The sequence below is a fragment of the Antedon bifida genome, chromosome 1, assembly GCF_963402885.1.
Source record: "Antedon bifida chromosome 1, ecAntBifi1.1, whole genome shotgun sequence".
NCBI classification, from domain to species: Eukaryota; Metazoa; Echinodermata; class Crinoidea; order Comatulida; family Antedonidae; genus Antedon; species Antedon bifida.
Genome location: NC_136226.1, coordinates 6,515,104 through 6,527,837, shown reverse-complemented (window position 1 = coordinate 6,527,837; position 12,734 = coordinate 6,515,104). Strand labels below are relative to the sequence as shown.

Here is a 12,734-nt window from a genome sequence, read left to right as displayed (position 1 = left end):
ACCATTATCTTGTTTTAGATATAACTCAGTTCTTCTGTCAATCTGACCTTTACAAAATTACAATTATTGTCTTGCCATCAACAACCAATTCACTGAAATAACAATTTTAACTTTCTAAAAATATCCTGCAAAAGTGTTTGCAAATTCCTCTGCATTGTGCTGTTTTTACTGGCGTTTAATTGTAGTAAAGTTCAAGACCTAGGTGATAGAATAATAATGGAAATCACAGAATAATGCTAACTAAAACTCATACGTGACTATGAGATTGATAGTCTTCATGCCAAGCACTATTATTATCTAATTCATAATTATTATCTATTTGTTTTAGCAACGTATTTAATATAGGTATCTACAGTAGTTCAAGATTTAGTAATGGTTTCATCCTGTTTCACTGCTGTACTGTAGTGAGAAAATATTAGTTCAGCGATATGGATAACTATATGATTAATTAAAATTATGTGGAATATACATTATTGTATTTGGTCCTCATTCTTTAATCGTTGACGTAGTTAGCGTTTGGTACAAAGTTCAAACAAAATACACTAAGACGCTTCTTTATATTATTTTCAATGAATTGGAAATAATATTTTATGATCTTATTCTGAGTAAAAATTAACTAACTAACTGTATAGCTTTGAAAAGCAAACTCGACATCATTAGTTTGCATAGGAACCGTGATTCCAACAGTCTGTATATCAGAACCTTTACAACCTTCGTTCTATTTTTTCTTTCAATGTCAACGACTATAATCAATCTTAAAGATAGGTTTATATTATAATTCTTTACCCATGACGTGATATAAGTTGCTTTGATGCATTTTTTACAGTACTCATGAATTTCAGATACTCTCTTGACAGTCTGGATCTCATAGTAAATAAACAATGGTCAAGACTTCCGTCAATAATGATGAAATGATTCCAAACATTTTCAAATTGAATTTGACGTTGTTTTAACAAAACAGTTTATTTAATGCGGAATTTGTTACCGGAGATCGAATCTTTTGACAACATTAGGCAATAAATCCGAGATTTATAGGAAGCTGAATGTAGTTGATGACCGGTAGATGATTGTTTAATTAAGAGATATTTATCAAATATTATTTATTTGGTAATCATTGTCTCTTTAGGTATTTATATATACAGTACATTACGTTGAACGGTAGACAACTGGTCTCTAAAATGCTAGTATACTATTTCTCGTGAGCATGTCAAACATCACTTGCAAAATGTAGAATGGATAAAAAATAGGTTTTAGGTTTACACATTTATCTAACTGTCTCAGTGATTAAGCTTCTGAACAAAATAAACAAATTAAAATTGCACCTGAGTTTAAAGAAAAATGGTGGCGTTGAAGCTGAACTTTACAATACATCGATTGACTAGAACCAAACATCATTGTTTGGTACAAGTCTTAGTACATTTACATACTAGTGCGTCACTCCTAGTTAAAAATAGCACGTAGCCACTTCGGATTTGTTTAAACTGGAATAAATTAGAAACATCTATACTGTAAATCAAAATAAATAAAAAGACATTGATACAGGACAGTAGATTAGGCAACTTGGCGTAGACCTAGGCCACTTTATGATTTCTTAAACATCACATACTTGAACAACACTTACAAAATACTTTTGTTTAATGTATGAAATAGTTATTATATTCATTCGTTTCATAAGATATTTTGTTGTCATAACAGTATTGATCAGCATTTTTTAAACAATGTTAATCAATTTATAATCTTGATTTATACTAATAATGATTGTATATGTTAATTTCCATTACAGTGTTCATTATTTTAGCCTATGGAAGCGATGTACGAAACGTGTTGCTATTGGCTAAAAGTTCCAACATGCTGAATGGCGAGTACGCGTTCTTCTCCGTCGAGGTTACGCTTGACGCACGCTTAGGGGCTAACGGATGGATGGGAAATGATGGACGGGATGAAGAGGCTAACGAGGCATTTGAAGGTAAATAAACTATAAGGCAATTTGACCAGATATATTGTATTGAACAGTCTGGGGGAAAATGGCAAAAGGCTTTCAACTGTCTAGGAGTTTTATCACATAATCTATATTGTTTTGACAACTCTTGTGTAACATGACCACAGTGCTGATTTTGCCATTTTCCCCCTAAATGTGAATACATTTTAAGAAAGCGTGACGTATTGTACGTCGTTATTTCTGGTAAGTTATTGTGCACATTTTGTCAAAAAACAAAGTACAGTAGGCCTAAAGCGAGACAGAGATTGATTTCAAAATAAAGTTATTGACGTTAGACCTGACTAATCACAAAGTATCAGTGTAGTTCAAAGATGATTCGGTTACCGCGATGAACTAGATATCTTCATGCAATTATTAACCCTGTATAATAGTTTAATATAAATCATTTACTTCAAATACCGTAAAATCATATTAGGAACAAATGGTGTTCCTCCCGGGGTTTGCCACGGTACCTTCCACCCCAATGACACATTAAAATCAACATGTCTATCATATTTCCCAAATGAATTAGATTTTATAGTGTTGTCTTGTTGTCGATTATAACTCATATGTATACAGTGTACGGAATTGTCAAAATCAATAATTCAAGTATGTGTCTTTTAGCCGGCCTAATAAATAGCTGTTAGGTATTTCATCGAACTGTTATTACAAAATCTAAATCTTTTTGACGGACCTACAATTTATTATAATCGTCAGTTTTCCTTTAGTATTTTTGTTCTGATTTCTGTTTGTTTAATATATTCAATTTCATCGAATGCTTATTTTGTTTAATTTTACGTGGTTCAAATGGAAGAACATTACATGATAAATATGTTGTCTTCTTTGTCGCCCTCTTGCGAATATGCTTGACGACGATCTTTCAGTTTATGCTTTGTTTTCTTAGGTCTAATGGATGTAAAACTGCTTGAACCATCTTCTTTGGAGTATGAACAATTCAAAGATGACGTCAGAATGAAAACTAGCCAAGCACCATTTAATTATGAGTTGCCCGAGGATGAACAGGTAAAACGTGATTACATTACAAAACACAGAGTAGAGAGAGTGGTTGAAGTTAACGCCCTCAATATATTATGATGTTATACCCAAACACGATGGTATGTTCACCATTTCCCTTTATTAAAATCCCAAAGATTTATATTTTTTAATTTTATTACTAAGAGTGTATTTGTTTTTGTTACGAGGTATCTCTGGAAGCAGCGTTGATCTACGATTCAGTATATCTCTATGCACTAGCTCTAAACAAGAGTTTAGGAGAAGGAGCTGACCCGGATGACAGAAGCAAAATTGGGAAAAATCTATTTGATTGGGAATTTAGTGGTAAAATTACTTAACTTGTACAACTATTACCTAACAATTATTTTAAAAATCAGTTAATGAACAAAACTCCATAAGGCAATCTAAAATCTAATATAATAATATTAATGATAGATACCTAAGCATAGTGCTAGTAACATGTTTGTCACTAGGAGAATACCCTGTTTTTACAAGTGCGTCTATGGTTTTAGAATGGTTTTAAAATTACGTATACCTTTTTACTCGGTGCTCCTCCTCCATCTGGACACTATTGAGTAAAAAGTGCGATTTTTAAAGTACTACTCCTCCCTTATTAGTTGTAGTATTGAGCTGGGATTTGGCATGAATATACTACAGGGACATGTCCTCAAATCTATAGAGCTGATTTTTTAATTTCAAACCGGATGCAGCCATATCACGTCTCGAAGATGGTACCGTATAGCCGTATTTGGTAGCGCGGTTATTGATGTGTATGTGACGTTACATCCGGTCTTATGACGTCATTACAGCTTCTTTCGCTGTACCCCGAGTATTGCACATTCGTGCTTGTTCATTCACCATTGTCTTTCTAAAAGATTGTTATTATTTTAGTGACGTACACGATTCGATATACATAATTAATTACACACTCAATATCTATACACAATGATCTTAATTAACTGTTAGTTTACGTATAATTATAAGGTATCAGTAAATACCCAGATAGAAATAAGTTTCTAATAAACTTTCTTTGTTTATCCAGTTTCGTTTTTACTGTTCCATTTTGTGTGTCATTTTATTCATGTTTTGATCCAAATAAATCAAATCACATAAAAGAAGTTGATAATAATTGTGTTTATGTTTTATTTACACCTTGTAGGCGTTGATGGTATGGTATCAATTGACCTCCTAGGTGACCGGCGCCCTAATTACATGTTGCAGAACAATCAGAATGGAACTTTGGTTACAATAGCATCATTTCAAAGCAGGTACGTAGGTGACACAACTAACACCAGGTAATCTTTAGAAAAAGTAAGATTATTATATCTGGGGATTATTTCAACAGTCAAGCATTGTCTTGTTTAATTTACTTAAGGTGATAAATCATTTTCTATATGTATTGTGTCAAGGCAATGTGAGAGTGAGTAATATCGGACTCATCCCTGGTCGACGTTACTAATAACCATGTGGTTTCACATTCTTCATGTAATTTCACAAGCTTTTCTTTTCCACTCTCTAAAAAAAAAAAATAAATAAAAGGCATATAGTGATGTTTATAAAAAAAAGGCCTATCGATAAATATCTAAATATGCATTACAAATATAATTTAATTTGAAACCTTTTAATAGAAAGCCTTTTAATGGAAAACATTTTGAAACCCTCGGGGACAGTGTCTAGCCATTTTTGATTTAGGGGTGAGATATTGTTTGAGTTTTGTATGAATTATGGAATTTCGGATTTCAAAAGGTAGTGGATTAAGTAAGGATGGAAAAGGGTGCTTGAGGTTTGGAGATGAGGAAAAGGCCCAATAAAGTACAGAACACTTTCGAGCCAATCAAGCACTTTGAATATTGACGCCCCGGTGTGTGTAAACTTGGGCCGGAATTTTGCTTGGAGTGAGCTCTCATAAGCGGCTTATTCCCTGGAGGAACACATTGAACGTAATTTCTGTGCGATGCTTGTAAATTGTCGTGATATTATTGTACGAAATTTATGAAGCTATCTACAAACTAAACATGAATGTCTTGATTCATCTTAGAAATGCTTACTTTAACGAGATTTCAAGCATAGTAGTTTGGCCTGGTGGTGGACATGAAAAGCCTATTGGAGAGCCATCGTGTGGTTGGGATAACGAACTGTGTAAAGAAACATCACTCGGTAAATGTTTATTAATTCTTGCCCACTAGAGACGCGACTAGGGACGTAAGCACAACGTAAGTGATTTGACCAATCACAGGCGATGGATTATTCGAACTGTCGGTTGCCCTTGGCCAATTTGCTTGCGTTGCGTCTACGTTCTTGCGTTGCATCACGCTTGCGATAGAACCTGTGATAAAGCGTTTGATATTTCGAAAAGGAACCCTATGCATTCCAAATCGACAATATCTCCACAGACTTAAAATGAATAAAAACCAAAATAACCAATTACAAAATAAAAATAACACCCATAAAATATTAGGCCACCGAACTATTCGGGGTTACAGTAAGTCTATTCCAAGCCGCAAGAAGACGTTTATTTCAATGCTTGCAAAATGTTTAGAAATATTCATATATTTTATATATGTTTATGAATTCTTTTAATATTTTTTTTTTTACACAGATCAAGTAGTAATTCTTGGTATTTCTGCCGTTGTTTTGCTTCTGTGTGTTTTGTGTATCATAGTTTATATATTCTACAGGTAATCTATAACATTACAAAAACGTACTAATAACTGAAACAAACAATGTTCAGCAAAACACTATTTCATAAACATTAATCGAATTAATATTTATTATTCTTAGACAGCTGCTGAAATAAAAGTAGGACAAAAATCTTTTACAAAAAAAAAAAAAAATAAAACACAAATACTGTACATCAATTTATCGAAAGGGGTGTCTATTTTCGTTCAAAGTTAGGTTATGTTCAGGAGAGCGATTTTATTTGCAACAAAAGACCCCCCCCCCCCCCTGAGGTTAAATAAAGGACAGTATTATTATAACAAATATTGTAAACTATTCTATAAATAATTATTATTGATTTTCTAGGAATCGTCTGTACGAACGAGAGCTAGAAAATATGTCATGGCGAATTGATTACTCGGATATATCGTTCGAAACTGACGATGAGATGACGATATTTGGAACGACATCATTTCCCAGAAGTCACGCAAGTATTGCCAAAGTAACGGAATCAGTCAATTAATTTGTATTTTATTATATAAACTTTGAGTAAAACGTAGCTTTATACTTTGTAGTTATAAAAAAAAAAATCATTATTTCAATTACCCTTGACGTCAGTCTAGTAAACCATAACATCTAAAAATATGACCGTGATCAACAGAGAAGTATAGCATGGACAAACTGAAATTAATTTGTACTTAAGCAAGAATATAAATAAAACTTTACTGTCTTGTCCTAATATAACGTATTTATTATATAATTGGTAATGATGATGCCGCATTGTGACAACAAATTCACTGATTGACTGAACGAAAATTATATATCGCTGAGTATCTCAAATTTATCAAATCAAAAACTTAATAAGACAGATTTTGGTCGTTCATTTCCAGTTTAGAATCAGCATAAAAGACAAAAAAAAAGACATAATTTTATTTGACGTTCGTAAATGTTATTTCTTTACAAAATAATCAATCAATCAACCGATATTTATTTCCTTCTTTCAAACATTACAAAGATATCATTATTTCTCAATTCTCTTAGCTTCTTTCCTATATACCAGAGAGTGATGATGTAATGATAATATCGGACTAGCATGTGATAGGCATGGGTTAGAGCCCATCTGTACCATACTGATTGCATCCTTAAGCAAGGTGCTTTACTCTCATTGTCTCGTCCTTCCGTTGGTCCCGTGTACATACAGTGCACGTTAAAAAAAAGAGTAGGGGATCGTCTCCCGGTGTACTGATCTGGTAGGCGCTGCACTGATGCCTGCGGTGGGTTCGTAGAGGGCCTAATCTAAATGTCCTCAGTTTCCAGTTAAGCTTGAGAACCAAGAATAATCATTTAACATTATCACTTTTCTTCCTCACAAAAAAGTAGTGGAAAATACTACAAACAGAAGTGAATTCAAATGTTGATTAAGTTAAGATCAAATTAAAACATTTCTATCAATTATCATTCATATACTACTGAGAAAACATAAATTCTTTTATATAACACCTAAATATATTTGATTTCATTTGATTGGACGAGTGTGGGTCAGATGGCGTGCAAAAGTACCGTACGCACTATTGAACGGTCCTTGAAAATATAACCAACGGTCGTTGAAATATAACCTTTCATCATTCACCTCATGGCATTATTTGTACCATTACACTCATAAACATTCATTATTTGTATAATAATTAAACATTTAGTTAAATAATTTCTAGTACTGTACTGTACTATTTTCTATTATTGCAGGTAAGCGACAGAGTGGGGACCTCTGATGGGAGTACTCTGTCCTTAGTAGGTGAACTGAAGTATACAAAGGTGGGCTGTTATCTCGGAACACGTGTCGCAATTAAACAACTTGGAAAAGGTCCAACCATACAGTTAAACCGACAACTTCTTAAAGAATTTAAAGAAGTACGTGCAGACCTAGATTTGCCCAAAGTCTGTATTTATTGTCTTTTTTTTATGTTAGTTCACCCAGTCGACGTTTCGATTAAGCTAAAGTAATTTACGTATGAAACGCCATATGTGCCAAAAATATCTTTTTACTAATATTAAATCAAAACTGCGTCTGGAACCCAGACTAGGGCAGATCATATAATTCCACTAAGAGTGCTGACAATATCATAAGCAAATTACGTAAAACAGCTTACATATAGTTTCATATGTAACGTTTAGATCAGAGTCTATATTCTATGAACTGATTTTTTAGTTGCAAAAATAAGGAGGATTTTGTTCTGAATTTTATTAATCTTTCATTTTAGAACTAACAAATGTGTTGCTATTTATTTTAATTCATTATATGATGTTACGTAATTTTTTCTTGTTAATTTGATTAATTTCCAGTTTATTCTGTTTTTGTATATACTTTTAAATATGTATTATATTGTTTCAAGAACCTACCCATTGGCCCATGTTTTCCTCTTGTGCTATTTGCTAAATTGTTAATACATGATAAATACAAATGACACCTGCAAATTAAAAATCAATATGTGGAGTTGCATGGATCTTAAATTGTAACTAAAGCTTGGTTCCCACTAGGACGCAACTTAAGGACGTAGACGCAACGCAAGCGAGTTGACCAATGACAAGCAACAGTTCGAATATTCCATCGCTTGTGATTGGTCAACTCATTTACGTTGCGTTACGTCGTTGTGTTGCGTCTCTAGTGGGAACCAAGCATAAGACTAAACTGTTCGGACACAGTTTACTTTATAAGAAGTATATACATATAATACAATAATATACTATTAAGTTAAGAAAAGTACTGTATCGTATTTTAAACATACTTTTCTCTTATAGGTACGTGAACTAAATCACATGAACGTCAACCAACTTGTTGGAGCTTGCATTGAAGCGCCTAATATCTGTATTCTGTCAAACTATTGCAGTCGTGGTAGCTTACAGGTAAGATACATATCTAGTTTATCATGATATATTATAATCTAGAAATAGGTATGATTGTCTGATACAGTCGCTTACATAAAGCCTTCAATATTAATATTGCAATAATATAATAGCATAATAAGTTGTGTATGTGTATCTAGCTTCTGATTCGTCGTTGTTTGAGACTGCTGACCATTGTATTTTTGGCGTGATCACTCATTTTGTGAAAGCAGGAAGACGGAATGAAAGGGAAAATAACTCCCGTACTTGTAGAGGGAATTTGGCACCTTGTTAGTTAAGCGTGGTTCCCACTAGAACGCAACGCAGTGACGTATTGACGCAAAGTGATGTATTGCGTAATCACAAGTAGGGAGCCGACGACGCAACAGCTAAAAAATCGCAGGTTTAATTTCACGCAGGCGAGGGAATACACAATTATTATTTTCTTACGTTGCGTAGGTTGCGTTACGTTGCGTCGCTATCAAATTTTAAGCTCGAGATACAACGCAAGGAGGTAGACGCACCGCACACAAGTTGACCAATGACAAGCGACAGTTCGAATAATCCATTGCTTGTGATTGGTCAAATAAATTACATTGCGCTTACGTCCTTGCGTTGCGTCTCTACCAATATTTTACGTGTGTGATGTTTTCTTAACGGAGTTCTGTGTCAGCTTTCTCTGTCCATAGTGGTGAATATAAGCCGTCTATAGTCTCATGTATCATAATGAGAAAACAAAATCATTATTTATGATTACTATGAGAGCATGCAAAATCGTACGTAGTTCATTCATAATGTACCAGTTAATGTCAGGTTAATTGTTACACGCAGTGCTAGTAATGTATACAATTATATATTTTAAGGATGTGTTGATGAACGACCACATTAAACTGGACAACCTCTTTAAGTTGTCATTTGCGTCTGACATCGCAAAAGTAAGATAAGTGTGAATTTTTAAAATATTAATTCATTAGTGAGGTGAATAAATGGCGAAATAATGATGAAAAATGACTTAACATTATCGACACAAACCATATAGTGTGTAACATGAAACCGAATTGATGCAGGGTTGCGATATGCGAGAATAGATCATTTTCGTCTAGCCGAATAAAAAATATATTGTGTGTTGTTGTAGGCTTATATAATGTGTTTCATTACATTCTGACTGTTTACTTTTACACTGGCTTATCTAATTTCTTCTTGCTTGTTTGTATCTCCAACCACTGTTACCAACAGCATTGTTTTATTCGTTGTGTGTAGGCCTAATTTGCATTTTTAAAGAAAACTTGTTTTAATGTTACGATTGTTAAACCGTTAAACGCATTATATTCATCTTTAATTATAGGGCATGGCTTATTTACATGGTACATCCATTGAGACGCATGGACGTTTAAAATCTTCTAAATGTTTAGTTGACAGTCGCTGGGTTTGTAAAGTTTCCGATTTTGGGCTATGCAGCTTAAGAAATGGCTACAATTTAGACCAAGTAACATGCGACAAACATTACGCAAGTAAGAAACAATTCAGTCAGTAACACAACGGCGAGACACTAAAGTTAACGCTGGCGCTTTGGGGATCGCGTCAGTTTTGTAGAGTGTGCAAACATGCTTACTTTAGTGTCTCTTCGAAGTGTATGAAATGATATTGTAAGACAGATGTACAGAATATGAAATTAGCGTTGATGATGATAACAAAGGTGATTAGTAATAATAATGCTATTGAAGATTCAAGATAGTATTATTCATGACTGATGAAGATGACCTTTTTAGTATCGATTAAGTATAATTTTTATGATAATTATCTGATAATGATCTGTTGCTGCTGATTATAATAATTAAGAGATGATGATGTACTAATTAATTCTAGCCGTAATTATAGCTGTATGATGTTAATTCGTCGTTTTGTTGTGAGGCTTCTGGTGTTTGTAGTAAATGTTATGACCGGACCATAATATGGTTGTTTATGACAATATATACTTATGATAAACAATTAAAATGTATCAATGATTATGAATATTATGATGATGATTATGGTGATGACAATGACATCAGCGAGATTGAAATAATGACGACAGTTTTATTTAGGGTGCTATTGCTGATTTTATATGGTAGTAGTAAATGATGATTTGCAGAGCAATAAAGATAATGTTGCTGTTCCTTCCTTTAGTATTAATTAGCATATGAGGCTACATCTATGGTCTAGTTTTTCTTTTGTTTTGTATTAGCAAATTAAATACACATTTTGTTGCTTCCTAAGAACTTCTATGGACAGCTCCAGAGCTCCTTCGCTGCAACTATCCGAGATGCAACAATACAAAACAAGGGGATATTTATTCATACGGTATCATTCTTCAGGAAATCATTTTGCGGGACGCCCCCTATTGTATGATGGAAGTCGACGCAGACGGTAACATTATATTATATTGGCATTATTTTAGGCCCTGTGCGTTTTTTATTCAAGTATATGATTAAGGTTAAAGGTCATATCAGATATTCTTATACTGGTCATGCTTCCATTGAATCATTTGATTAATTGTTCATTATGATATAAGGGTGTGTGGCGCAGTGTGTTGGACTACTGATCGTGAGATCGCGGTTCGAATCCAACTCTGCCGCATTGCTTGTATCCTTAGGCAAGATAGTTTACTTACATTTGCCTCTCTCCATCCAGGTGTATAAATGGGTACCAAATTACATCAAGACACAACTATGCGCTGATTACTAGCTGCATTATGGGAGTACGTTTCCATACGTGTTTGATACAAAAAATGACCGGGGTAATAATTCAGCGCTTAGAGGTTTCACAACATTAGGCGCTATATAAATCCAGGATATTATTATTATAATAGGGTATTCAGTCCATTTTAGATCAATGTTATAATTAGTATTATGTTTCTTATTTATTTCTACTTAGAAATAATTAGTAATGTGAAAGCTATCAGAAATCCTCCATTCCGACCTCAAGTAGACAAACATGATGTAAACTACAGTAAGATTATTCGCTTGATGAAGACCTGTTGGGACGAAGATCCCACTTGCAGACCAGCTTTTAGTTACATACTAAACTATCTCAAGAAGGTATCATCAGGGAGGTGTGTTGCACTTTTTCAAAAAAAAGTGGTTCGAATGTTTTTTGCAAAATTTGTTTATTATCTAATTTTGTTTATTTTCAAATTTTGTCTATTTTATAATTTTGTTTATTTTCTAATTTTGTTTATTTTCTAATTGTGTTTATTTTATAATTTTGATTATTTTATAATGTTTTTATTTTATAATTTTGTCTATTTCTAATTTGGTTTTATTCTCTTAAAAGTTGGTTAATGAACTAAAAATTTAATACAGTAAATTATAGTAGGCCTATCTATAGAAACTAATAAATGTGTTTTTGCAATGATAATAGAAGTGGAAATCTGATTGATAACATGGTAGCAATGCTTGAGAAACATGCGGTACATCTTGAAGAACTTGTTGATGAAAGAACAAAGCAACTTGCCGACGAAAAGAAGAAGACGGATGAGTTACTTTACCAAATGCTACCTAAGTATAATGTTTTTTTCTTTGACGTCTTAATTGTTTTTATAGATACAGAATACACAAGGATGAAAGTGTAAATAATGTTTTACGTCACCGTATGGTTCTATATTTGCGTATTAACCGTCTCTTAATAGGCCTACTGAATGCTCTAATAGATGTTTTGCTTATATACATCTTTCATTTATATCACTGCTAAGAAAATAATTTGTATAGGATAAAAATCTATTATTAAAGCGTGGTTCCCACTAGAACGCAACGGAGCGACGTATCGAGGTATTGCGTAATCACAAGTGGGAACCGACGACGCAATAGTGCTGCAAACATCGCAGGTTTGATTTCATGCAGGCGGGGGCAAACATTATTAGAAGGGCATTTGCTTACGTTGCGTAGATTGCGTTACGTTGCGTCGCTAGTGGGAACCAAGCTTAACAGTTATAATTAATTTCAGATTATTGACAAGGCTAGTGTGACTATTAAATTATTTTAAATATATAAATGTCAAAAATGAATAATTTTTTGAATAGAATTACTGTCCAATTTAAAAAATGGTATTTGAAGAAATACCATAATACCATAATTAGATACCGAAACTAATTTGGCGTTACACCGGCATCCATTTCTTTTGTTTTAATTAATTCCATTTTTGTATAGAAGACAAATTAGAAAAGATA

The 12,734-nt window shown here is 33.3% G+C and overlaps 1 protein-coding gene across 4 annotated transcripts in view; it reads left to right on the top strand.

The window, feature by feature from the left end:
* LOC144839629 (atrial natriuretic peptide receptor 1-like) overlaps positions 1–12,734 on the top strand; it is a 64,117-nt gene that overhangs the window by 42,669 nt on the left and 8,714 nt on the right. For all 4 annotated transcript variants that reach the window (XM_078695100.1, XM_078695084.1, XM_078695092.1 and 1 more), the window contains exons 2-15: positions 1,784–1,966; positions 2,883–3,001; positions 3,181–3,316; positions 4,152–4,260; positions 5,031–5,149; positions 5,592–5,670; positions 6,017–6,152; positions 7,394–7,558; positions 8,447–8,551; positions 9,394–9,465; positions 9,876–10,041; positions 10,787–10,936; positions 11,444–11,621; positions 11,930–12,070. In XM_078695100.1, the coding sequence (XP_078551226.1) occupies positions 1,849–1,966; positions 2,883–3,001; positions 3,181–3,316; positions 4,152–4,260; positions 5,031–5,149; positions 5,592–5,670; positions 6,017–6,152; positions 7,394–7,558; positions 8,447–8,551; positions 9,394–9,465; positions 9,876–10,041; positions 10,787–10,936; positions 11,444–11,621; positions 11,930–12,070 (1,793 nt within the window). In that variant the 5' untranslated portion in view covers positions 1,784–1,848. The remainder of the gene's footprint in view (positions 1–1,783; positions 1,967–2,882; positions 3,002–3,180; positions 3,317–4,151; positions 4,261–5,030; positions 5,150–5,591; positions 5,671–6,016; positions 6,153–7,393; positions 7,559–8,446; positions 8,552–9,393; positions 9,466–9,875; positions 10,042–10,786; positions 10,937–11,443; positions 11,622–11,929; positions 12,071–12,734) is intronic.